Source organism: Lepisosteus oculatus, chromosome 13, assembly GCF_040954835.1.
Source record: "Lepisosteus oculatus isolate fLepOcu1 chromosome 13, fLepOcu1.hap2, whole genome shotgun sequence".
In the NCBI taxonomy this organism is placed as follows: domain Eukaryota; kingdom Metazoa; phylum Chordata; class Actinopteri; order Semionotiformes; family Lepisosteidae; genus Lepisosteus; species Lepisosteus oculatus.
Window position 1 is genome coordinate 1,831,333 of NC_090708.1, and position 12,821 is coordinate 1,844,153.

The following is a 12,821-nucleotide window of genomic DNA, read 5'->3' on the forward strand; positions in this document are numbered from 1 at the left end:
TCCCCGTAGGCACTTAAAGGAATAATTAAGAAATCAGCACAGAAGCTGTGACTAATTGTAAAGAGAAGTGATAACGACGAGCATCCGTGGCCATTAGATAAATCGATGCATTTTAAAAAAAGGCTTAAACAGATGCAAGAATGGACATACCATTATCAAAATCATTTTACTGTATGAAAGGTATTTCTTGTGTTCGACACTCTCCACCGATGGATATGGGTGATGTTCACAAGACATTGTTAAATTTTGGATAACACTCAAAAGGCAGAAATAGATATTTCACCACACAAACGCAGGAAACAGAACAAGTCTGACAGGCTGAGATGCTGTGATATACAATGTCACAGTGACATTTGACTGTGCTGCTGTTAACCTGGAAAACAGCCCCACACTCCAGGCATTTCTCAACACATAAAATAAAGGTGATAAAGGCAATACTTCTAGCAGGTCAGCTGAGGCAGGAATATTTACCCAAAACTGCTGATTTGCACAAGAACAAAAATCCAATAGATGCTTAAAATGTCTGACAGAGTATCTGTACATAAAAAACCCACGAAAGGTCACAGACTAGAGAAGGCCGCTGGGCCAGTCTAACTCATCTGGCTGCTAGTGACTGAGCGAGGACATCCCAGCCAACTACTTCTTGAAAGAAACCAGGTATCGGCTTCGACAACGTAGCGGGGAACCAGGTTCCACAAACCTTTGTATCGGTAGCTTCTACTCACGAGACAGAGATGCCAAAGACCAGTATGTTTTGCTAATTTTATTGCTTTTTACAAGGACCTCAGTAGTTCACATGCTGGCCATGTGACTTACTGAGGAATCAAATATATTACTAAAGGAAATGTCAAACGCCAGCGGCCACGTACACCACTCAGTTAATCAACGTGCTGAAGTGCATAAGCGGTATTGATAATTGTTGATAACTTGTCAATTGAATATGCATAATTGATGATTATGGTCATGGGGCCGGAGGACTGAAATACCTGTTACAAAGCCCTGTTCTGTAACTTGCCGATAGACGAGGTAAAGAAAGTGGGATGCTTCCCTTTGACAATTGTCTGGTTCCCAGCAAATGCCAGCACAGAGTGAAGACTGGAGTTCTGAGGCGAGACTGTTCAGAGCCTATTTTACCAATACTTGACTTGTTGTTTAAATTATGCATCAACCTGATAAACTGAACAAACAGAAAACAAGCATTTGCAACACACTGAAACAACAATTACTTCGAAGGAATTTGTGCACGTAAGACCTCTATGTGATCTCTATTAGAAAAGATACAAAAACTAATTCCAGACACCACAGAAATGAAGTGCACCCTAGCCCCTCCTGTCGGTGCTCAACCCTGTAAATACGGTGCAAAATGAAAGTGAAGGAAACTTCAAAACTCTGTCATCACAGTCTATCAGCTTGGTGTATCAGCAGGACAGAAGAAAGAAACTGTGGCACAGCAAACAATTACACCTCAGCATAAGGTCCTAACTGTGATGCTAGGATGTCCTCATCCTATAGACATGCAGTATATACATACAGAATAATGTTTATTCCATGCTGAAAAGAGAAGAAACAAAACACAACGTGTGAGCACCCTCACACCCGAAGACAGCTCCACAGCTGAAACATTGTTTCCTTTCTTCTCTTTTCAGCTGGAATAAACCTTTAACTTGTTCCTTTGCAGTAAACAGTATACACAGCACAGACCTGCAGTGTACTGTATATACATCACAGACCTGCAGTATACTGTATATACACAGAACAGACCCACAGTACACTGTATATACACCGCACAGACCCGCAGTATACTGTATATACACAGCACAGACCCACAGTACACTGTATATACACAGCACAGACCTGCAGTATACTGTATATACATCACAGACCTGCAGTATACTGTATATACACCGCACAGACCCACAGTATACTGTATATACACAGCACAGACCCGCAGTATACTGTATATACACAGCACAGACCCACAGTATACTATATATACACAGCACAGACCCGCAGTATACTGTATATACACAGCACAGACCCGCAGTATACTGTATATACATCACAGACCTGCAGTATACTGTATATACACAGCACAGACCCACAGTATACTATATATACACAGCACAGACCCACAGTATACTATATATACACAGCACAGACCCGCAGTATACTGTATATACACAGCACAGACCCACTGTATACTGTATATACACAGCACAGACCTGCAGTATACTGTATATACACAGCACAGACCCGCAGTATACTGTATATACACAGCACAGACCCACAGTATACTGTATATACACAGCACAGACCTGCAGTATACTGTATATACACAGCACAGACCCGCAGTATACTGTATATACACAGCACAGACCCGCAGTACACTGTATATACACAGCACAGACCCACAGTATACTGTATATACACAGCACAGACCTGCAGTATACTGTATATACACAGCACAGACCCACAGTATACTGTATATACACAGCACAGACCCGCAGTATACTGTATATACACAGCACAGACCCGCAGTATACTGTATATACACAGCACAGACCCACAGTATACTGTATATACACAGCACAGACCCGCAGTATACTGTATATACACAGCACAGACCCACAGTATACTGTATATACACAGCACAGACCCACAGTACACTGTATATACACAGCACAGACCCGCAGTATACTGTATATACACAGCACAGACCCACAGTATACTGTATATACACAGCACAGACCCGCAGTATACTGTATATACACAGCACAGACCCGCAGTATACTGTATATACATCACAGACCCGCAGTATACTGTATATACACAGCACAGACCCACAGTATACTGTATATACACAGCACAGACCTGCAGTATACTATATATACACAGCACAGACCTGCAGTATACTGTATATACACAGCACAGACTTGCAGTATATGCAAAAGAATTTAGTGATGATTGAGTCATCTATTCCACTGGCCTCAAGGAGCTCTGCAGCTGCACACTCTGTGATAAATGGAGAAGTACAGTGGATGCCCCCTCAGAAAAGGGAGCTCTCTGTCCAGCGTGTCCTTGAAGGCTGTCTCCTGGGTACTCTTCCCCTGATATGGCTGCACTGCGATGAAAAGCATGACTGCTCGCAGTTTGTAGTAGTTTCCTGAGCTGCAGCTCCACGTGAAGATTATTCACTGGAAACCTGTGCGGTAAGAGCTAAGAATTCATACCTTTACACCCTCCTCAAATACAGATCACTGCAAAAAAGAAACTTCTTTTCTGGAGATATTCTGTTACATTTTTGCCCATTTGGTGAATCCACACACCTCAGTCCTACAGACGGACAAAGCACGAGCAGCGCTCATGAAAATCAGTCGTGTTTCCAGCAGCCTTTCCACCTTGCGGTCGCTAAAGCGCGGGGCTGTGACACTGATCTGTCACTTCCTCTTGGCTGGCCTGTTGACTTCAGTGTGTCGCGTCTGTGGCTCGGCCGTGAGGGAAGTGGGCATGAGCACCCAGCAAGCAGACCCAGGGGCGACAGCGCGCCGACGCTGCCTGTTCGCGCGCGGGTCCCCCCACCGGCCTCCGGAGAGACACATCTTGCCATGAGAGCTCTATGGATCGTGACGGGGGGACTGTCCACAGGGTCGCCAGGGGTCGATACCGACTCGACGGCACTCAACCACCACAGCAATGGAAGGTAAGCAGACCTACACCTAACCATTCAAACCCACTAACCGGGATGAAATGCTCAGGGTAGACCGGGCTCCCTACTGGAACTTCACTGCTTGGATCAGCCACAGCCAGCAGTAACAAAAAAAAGCAAGACAGTGAGCTAACTCGCTTCCACTGTGGACAGGACCGTTTGTGTTCCAATATTAGTCACATTAAAACGTTCCCCAGTTCCAAATAGCATTAGAATTTGACCTGACTTGTGTACATCTACAGTTTCATACCATTACCGCCCCCAAAAAAAACAGATCCACGCACCTCAATCCTTCAAACTTATTAAATGTAACAAATACATAGAATATTTGTTTACTTTGGGATGATTTTATTATGTAAACTCTAGAAAGCAACAAAGATGAACAGCTAAATGCATAGAAGCAGGATGAAAGATTTAACAAGCATTACACGGGTCTGTATGGTTTTGTACTTGTCTCTTCACAGATGAGAGCTTACAAATATAATGGCACTGAAAAAGACAGGGCACCAGTGACAGGATAACTGTGATCATTATGTATCCAATTTCAGAAGGGCGCAGCCATTAGAAATTGTGAGTAAAGCATCATTCACAGACAAGTTATCATTATTGTAGAGAGCAACCCTACGTGTCATAAATTACTTCTTAAATCCTTATATTGTGGGAGCTTGCCTCCTATGGGCTGTGGGCATGTTCAAGGTATCTGGTTTTATACATATCAATCTAGACAGGGAAAATCAGGGCTTTGAACACAGTGAAATAAAAAGGAATAAATCTGTAAAAGGCTGCCAATTCATCAAGCATTTTAATGATGTTTAATGCCCTGAATGCCTTCTAAAACAACAGTAGGACTGTAAAGAATAATTCCCTTGACAGTCAGTGTCGCATAGATGAAAACAGAGACAGAATAAAGGAAAACAGTTTGACCACACTTGGGACACAGAAGGTTTTAGATTCTGCTTTTAAAATACTCAAGCTGTTATGTAACTCCACATTAAGTACTGCTCCCGTAAAAAGGCTTAATGTGAAATGTGGGAAAAATAAAAACATAACATAAAGCATAAAAACGCAGTTTATAAGAAACACGCTGCTGGACATCCAAGATGAGATGTAGCTACATTTCTAAAAAAAGAGACTTTAGTATCGATCCTGATGTTCATCAACCAAGAGTAGGTCCAGGTGGCGATTCAGCCCTGGCACCACAGAGCAGCGTGTTACCAGAGCTTTCACTGTGCCAAACACAACCCAGTGCTCTGCTCGGTGTGGAACACAGCCTCATTGGGAAATACTGGACATCCAGGGCACTGTGATAACAGAGAGCTGGATGTCGCACCAAGAGCAATGCCAGTCCTTTCACCCAAAAGCAAACACAAAGCTACGGAACAGATTTTTCCCCCACTCTGACAGCAGCGAGTAGCCATAGCTACCAGCAGTACACAGCGGACTACCAGAGATATACCTGAGCCCCGGGAGACACACACAGACTACAGCACTCACAGCAGCAAGAGGAAAATACTTTCCTTCTGCTCTGATAATCTGAAGTGTGTACATATCTTATACAGTATTTAATAACCTAGATGAATTTAGTACAAGGACAGAGCTGCCACGCAAAAACAGAATGCCTAATAAGAGTATTTTTATTGACAAAGGTTTACTCATCTGTATTTCCATTTTGCAGCAGGTTTTATGCTTAGCTAGTAGGAGTAGCATGAATCATTTTTTCCAAATATTTCCCAGTAGTGTCTGTTGACACGTGCTGTATGGGCCCTGGCCGTTCCCTCCACGTATAAGAAAAACTACTGGCGTGTGTCTTCCGAAATTCATGCCACACTGTAGAGATCTGTATTGTTTTCTAACCAAATGCAAAAGCCTGGGCTTATGTATTTTCAGTGTCTTTTTTTCTTTATTCTGAAGGATGTGAACTTTGCAGAATCCTCATATGGGACGGTCTGGAAAGGACAGACAGTGCCTCAAAGGGGCGCCTTAGAATGTATTCGATTTTCTCATCTTGAGAAGCAATACAAGCTCAGAATAATAAGGAGCACAGACACCCAAATCCCTGGCAGTCGTTTTCATCATAAAACGGACCCCACATAATGAACAAAAACATGGAAATGATCTGTATAGTCAAGCAAAATAAAAAAGAGTGCTTTGACTTCATTTTCCACAGAAACGTAAACAAGACACGGGCTATTACAACCTATGAGGAGAATGAACACAGCAGTCCGAAAAAACAGTGAAACCTTATCCCTGCCACTTCGGGGCTGGTGCACAGGAGACTGAGTGGCACCAGGAGCAGTGGGGTTAGTTGGCTAATGTACTCAGTTGACTGCTCATAGCATCTGCACTTTCTCAGGTTCATGTGGCAGAAAGGCGTCTGATCCACGGGCCTTGGACGTGCTGCCTGCTCTGTCAGCACACGACTCTGACATGTTTCTGCTGCTGCTCAAGCGAATGGAGGCCGAGACGTCTTTCATAAGATGGAGCAAGAAATGATGACACGTCCTGCGGAGGGTTAGCCGAGCCGTGGGCTCAGTGTGCTACAGAGCGCAGTGGCAGCTACACACGGGAGAGGAGACCTCGCGGAAATCAGATCTCCAAAAACCTCTCCTTCCGGGGTCTGCTCTCGCCCACTCGCTGGTGTCTGTGGTGCGGCTGCAGACTGTTCCACAGGGGGCCGAGACCCCGCCCGCTCAGGGCTGCTCCACAGGGGGCCGAGCTGAATGCTTGTTTCTACTCTCGCAATTCACGATGAACGTTAAAGCCTCTGAGAAGCGTGTTAACTGAGCACGTTCTTCCCTTATAAACTCACTGTAAGCCAAGTGACTCAAACCCGAGTAGCGACGGGTCAAATACAGCGCAGCCCGCCGCCTCAAAATGTAAAACTAATTTGCATGCAACTTTTTCTATTTCACGAGTTATGTATTTATATAAGATAATATTAGTTTTATTTATTTTAATGTAATACTTTAGTTCGAAGGTGGTTTTTTTTAAAGAAAACAACACTATATATATATATCTTTGCTCCAAAAATACAAGTAATGATTATGTACCTCATAACATTCTTAGGTATAACTAGAACTGACGTTTTTATCGACTAAAATTATTGACAAATGCAAAGCAGTAAAGACAAGTTCACGCGCTTAAACTGAACAGCTCAGGTTGCGGCTGTCAAGCAAAACCGATGCACTCGCTCAAGTCCTGCCACACCTGCTCCAGCACGGAAGACAATTAACCTGCCACTCATTTCCTGTTTCCCCAGCCGCCGCTGATGCCTTCAGTCTGCAGCAGACACATCACGGACAGGTCCGCCCCCATGTCTCACAGCATGGTCGCAAAACACGCAGTTCAATGAAACAGCACCCCGGTGTCCGCACGCACGGCACGGCCGGTATAGTTGCATACTGTACTGTATGTATATCATGACATCACCGCTTTGACAACGCGGAAAACGCCTGTTGCCGTGCTCTCTAGTGCCGCTAACTCTTCCTGCACACCTGGAGCGGTTTCCTAAAGAACAAAACCACGCACACCGATCGCCGCTTGTGCCGTCTCACTCCTCCGGGCTCGCCCGCATTTCCCCCTCCTACCTGCCCGTAACTTTATTTCCGAAGCCGCCGAGCACGTTGCGGTGAAGGCGGAGGAGGGGGGAGTCCGTCAAGGTTAAACCGCACGCCGGCGTGTTTACATCCCGCCGGGGCGCCGGTGATCTCCGCTCCTCCGCTCCGCCGGAACGACAGCGTGCGGTCGCTCACCCCGCTCACGGGCGCTACTCCGGCAGCGCCCCCGGGGTGTCCGCGCACACCGCCCGGGGCTCGTTCAGCTCCACCTCGGAGCCCCGCGGACTTGTTCGGACTGATCAAGGAGACAGCCCCCCTTTCCCTGCTTTGCCCTTCAGCGAAAATTTAACATACTTCACAGGGCACGATAAAAAAACAAAAACAAAACAACAACAACAACAACAACCCCAACAAAACAAACACAAAACATCAGCCAACTAGGAAGGCTCACGACCTGTCACTAATTCGTCAGCGGGACGGGACGGCGAGCCCCCGGACCCCATCGCGCACCTGCCTCGCACCCCGCCGCCGAGCGGGGAATGCCCTTGGTGTCATCTGCTGCGCTCCCCAAAACCCCCCATCCCACCACCCGGCCGGGGGGCTGACCTGCCTTTGCGGGAACACCCGGCGCGCTGCCTGGGCTGACAACTCGCATCGCTCCCCGCAGACCGGATCGGAAAGGGGGCGACTGAGAAGCAGACACGCGCAGGCGGACAAGAGCACCCCTTACCTGCACGTGCCCCTGGTACATATTGAGCGCGGAGTCAGTCGAGCGCCGGCAGAGCAGGCTGGCCGGAGGCACGCATGGGTGCCCGGCGCCGGGACGCGACGGGAGCTGTCCTTGGTGCCGAGCGGAGGAGAGGCAAGGGACAGGACGCGGACCACAGTTCAACGCTAGGCGCTCCTCAGCCGTCACGTTACCGCTTCGGGGAGGGACGGAGGGAGGGAGGGGGCGGGAGGGGGCCGAGCCAGGACGAGAGAGAGAGAGAGAGAGTAACTTCTGCTCGCTTTGGGGGGCGGGGACCCGGCGGGACCGTCTCCGCGGGTCGCTCGCGCTGCGCCGGGGAAGCACACCCGCGCGCGCCCGCCGTCCTCACGCGCTCCGGGGGGGGGGGGCGGCCGGCGGCCGGCAAAAGGGGCGCGCGCACCCCCCCCCCGCGCCGGAGAGGGGCGAGGCGCCGTCTCGGGGCGGGCGCGCGATCGCCACTCCAGACGGCAGCCGCGGCGGTGACGACGGGCGCCGCTCCCGCCCCCCCCCGCAGTAAAGCGAGTCTTGCACGGTTTCGGGGGCCACCCGGGGCGGCCTTCTCGGGTGGGCGTCCTGCCCCCGTTCGTACGGCAGGTGCGGGTGCCAACGGCCGTCTCCGGGTAGGGCTGGCCGCTGGGGGGTCTGCCGAGCCTCCTCTCCTGTCGGTACCGAGCAGTCACTGTAACTGAGGAACTGTCACGATCCGTCTGTATACACATGCAGACCGGAACCGGGGCTGCTTTCACCGAACTGAACCGTCTCACGCATCGTAAGCGCCTCGTTATTGTCTGAAAGGTGTGCGCGGATGCGTTGGTTTTTTTTTTTTACACATCACGGAATGCATGCGTGTATTCACGAGGGGCGTTTTAGTACCTTTGGAAAAAAAACTTTTTCTTCCCTGTGGTTTAAAAACGAGAAATGTGTTGTTCGGCTGTGTGGATTTTGCTCTCGTACTGATGGCTGCGAGTTCGCCCGCCTGGGGCGGCTATCTTTGTCACTTGTTCAGACAAGACAAAAAAGCTATTAGGCGTTTGGATAACGTGCTTACTGAAACTTCACATGACGCTAAAACAAGCTCCATTACCTCAGACTACCTGAACTGAATGTGCCGTAGAGAGGCCCTCGGAGGAGCTGTAATTTGAAGCGAGCTGGTGTGAACTATTGCTACGGATTCAGAAGACGGGAGCGATTAACATTTAATTTTCTGCACACGTCAAGTGCGTCTTCTTCCAAGAAACCAAAGCACGGTCCATTTCCAGAAGACGCAGGGTGTGCTTGTTAGAATAGCATTCCTGGAAGAACAGTTAGACCTTAATTTCAATCACCCAAGCTTTATTTTGCTATTGCAAGGTTAGTTTTGCTCCTCTACAGTATCGCCTATTAGTGTTTGATAGTAATGTTGCTGGCACGACACCTGGGAGAGTCAGAGTGGCTATTGTTCCCCTAGGGAGAGCTTTGAGAAATACTCAAGTCCCCATTTCTGCTTCTGCTGACCATCTGCAGCCTGGAAAGGTAAAAGTCTGTAAATCCAACCCAAAGATCCCTTTCAAGGAGCAAATACAATGGTTGCAATGAAAAGGGTCTTTTTTAAAGGCATCACATTGCATTTAGCCCCCAGTCGTGGTATTCCTGATTCCGATGTCCCGTGCCGGGGTGCTCTTTAGGCTACATTCACGGTTAGGTCTTTGCACAGCAGAGATGGGTTCTCATCACACTCACGGCCGCGTATGAATACCTCCGAAAAATACTTCATCCCGGAAGTGTTTGCACTGTAAATGGGAGTTATTAACCGAAGCGACAACATGTCGGTCGCCCCCAGCTGTGCCTCATCCCCGTCGTTGTGAAAGTAACTCTGTATAATCGAGCACAGACGCCTCCCTTTGCACTCGGCTCTGGGGAATCTCCCCTCCAGCCCACCTGCACCTGGGCAGCTGCCCCCTGGCTCCCTCGCTGTGCGTGGGGTTCGAGGGCCGGGAGACTGCCCATCGGGCAGGTTGAGCCCAACGTCATAGAAAGCCTTCGATTCTTGTCAACCGCCAAGTAAGAGAACTGCTGTCAAATATTCGTTTCCTATTGGATCTGAGCTTTGGAATAACTGGCTTAGTCTTGAGCCAAGCAGAGTATTCCTTGTTCCCTTCGTTTTAAATTGTACACTCTGTTGCATTAAAGAAAATTGATTGATTGTTTTGCCCTCCTCCTCAAGATTCCCTAAACATCCTTATTTAAAATAAAATGAACCGCCCAGACTGCCCGTTTCTCTGTTTCTGTGCCGCGTGGCGCGGCTTTAATTAATCCCATCAGCGCCTTAGAGGTGCGCTCGTCCGGCCGGCGCCGTCGTGCGGTCGTGTTGCTGTGTCGTTGCCTAATCCGTGCAGCCCGGGCAGCCTGTGACTGTGTTGCACTGGACACGGGGCAGTGGAGTGGGTGAGCGTGAAAGGTCACCATTGACCCCGTGCGAGGAGAGCAAGTGTGAAGAGCACAAGACCCTCGGAGAGGCTCCCGCACTCAAAGACAGAGACTGACGCCAGACAGGTTGACATGGGCCCTGGAGAGACTGCCAGTGTGTTTGATTCTAAGTATTAATGAAAAGGAATCTGTCACGGACACGGACTGAAATCCGTGTCAGATTTTGGAGAAGACCCTATGCGATGCGGTAGGAGCTGGAGAAAACAGCAGGCGTGGTAAAAGGGAACACACGGGGGTTTAATAGTGCACAAAATAATAGTGAGAGTCCGTGAGACAGTGTACTGGGGAAGACAAAACGGCATCCAAATCCAAACGGGTCCAAGGGCAGGTCAAAGCACAGTCCGAGAGTCCATCAACAAGGAATCCATCCTGGGACGCGACACAGTTAAAACCCCTGGGAGGGGGTAGCACACGGACAGATGAGACATGGAGGTCCAAGGGTGACGGGGCGAGATCCTCCAGACCCCGGGCTCAGGGAGCGGGAGGTGTCGGGGATGAGGCCTATGCCCTCAGGAGACGGGCGTAGGGTTTCCTGGTGCCAGGCGGGCCTCGAGACATCTTACCCTAATGATGAGCCCCGAGGACTGGAGGAGCTGGTCTTTAAGTAATAACACTAAAAGGGCACACCTGGAGAGCTAAATCACACGAACAATAATGAGAGCAGTGGAGCGCCCTCTAGGGAGGGATGTCGGGTGTGACAGAATCACTCTGCAAAACTAACCCAAAGTGGAAGCTTCTGCTATACCTTTGAGTAAAACCCCCATAGCTGCACTACCACACTCTTTGGGCATGAGGTGCTATTATTTAGTGACCAGACAACAACTGACTTCCAATTTGGCGTTGTCACAGCCTAAGCCCCAGTTCGGTTACAATACCGTACACATAACACGAGCCAAACCATAAAAGAAACAACAGACAGTTTTACAAACAAAACACAGGCCTTTATTTCCTTTTCTCCCAAACAAAAGCTGAACAAAAACAAACCAGGCTCTTCTGTCCAAACACACTCCAACTCTTCCATCCTGAGAGGAAACCAGCTCCCCCCCCAAAGAAAAGCCTCCTGCAAAATATCTTACTCCTCTCGCACTTCCCTATTTGCGCCAAATAAAATAGCAAATTCAATGCAAAAGAGAAGAGGAGGAAATCCAACACAAACATGTCAGGAACACATCAGAGTCCGGTGCTTTAATGAGCACAAGCAGTCACAGCGCAGGACCCAGCCTGTGTGAGAGAGCTCAGGGCTGCCTGACGCATCTTCCGCAGGGAAAGGCCAGACCCTGCCGTCAAGACCAGGCCTCCCCTCACTCAGGTGTGCTCCTGTCACATTTAAAGTCTAATCGGAGATTAAGAAGAAGCACACAAAGGTCACAATAGGCATTTAATACATTTAACTGAGCTTTTAACTCCAACACTTATTTACTATGGAAAATGAAGAATTTAAAATGCCATCAAGGCACCTTTTCTCTCGCCTTGGCAGAGGCAAATATGGTTCTCGTCTGAGAGTGATTAATTCTTTAATCTCCAATCCGCTCGCAAGCTTGTCTTTGGACCTCCCGAGAGTTAACGCGGAAGAATGCCTGCTGGGTGTCAGCCGTTGTCATTCATTTTCACTGCTGTTTAACTGGGGTTTGATTTCGTTATTCTTCTGTACGCTGTTCTTCATGTTGGCATGCAGTAGCTCTCCAGCGTCTCTTCTAGAACAGAGCTATAAAACTCAGACCATGCTGACTAAATCCTGGAATGGAGAGCTATGTACTGTACGTACTATTTACCTAAGTAAGGACATTAACAAAGGGTACATTGTATAGTAGGTAAGACCACAAATTGCAATTAATTTCATCTTAAAAATTTAATTTGAACACAAGATGGTGTGTGCCCTGTGATGGACCGGCGTCCCGTCCAGGGTGTGTCCTGCCTTGTGCCCAGTGCTTGCTGGGATAGACTCTGGCCCCAACACGACCCTGAACTGGATGCAGCCATTAGCAAATGGGTGGGTGGGTAGTTTATGCTGCAGAAATCCACTTACAAATCACACTTAAAGGTGTTGAAGAACAATATTTCTTTTTTCAAATCAAAATACTAAGCCTGTTATATAATTTATTTTGTTTGGGTAAACGCATGGATCTCTTCATCCTCTGGTGTTTTGGCAACAAAATTGTTTCCCTAAACTCTTTATTCTGAGAACAAGACAACATTGAAAATCACAGAATATAACGCTATAACCATAAACATTGTAAACACAAGTAGCTATAAGTGCTTCCTCTAACTTAAGACTACTACATCTTAAAGGGGCTTCCTTTAAGAGACTACTCTTTCACAACACAGCTAAAATATTAGAATTGCT

The 12,821-nt window shown here is 48.1% G+C and overlaps 1 protein-coding gene across 2 annotated transcripts in view; it reads right to left on the bottom strand.

Moving 5' to 3' along the window:
• Window positions 1-8,222, bottom strand: part of pex5la (peroxisomal biogenesis factor 5-like a) — a 70,800-nt gene extending 62,578 nt beyond the window's left edge. Inside the window, exon 1 of one of the 2 annotated variants that reach the window (XM_069197435.1) lies at window positions 7,994-8,222. In XM_069197435.1, coding sequence (XP_069053536.1) covers window positions 7,994-8,014 — 21 coding nt within the window. In that variant the 5' untranslated portion in view covers window positions 8,015-8,222. The remainder of the gene's footprint in view (window positions 1-7,993) is intronic. The other variant, XM_069197438.1, reaches the window with a different exon arrangement.
• Window positions 8,223-12,821: the final 4,599 nt, after the last annotated feature.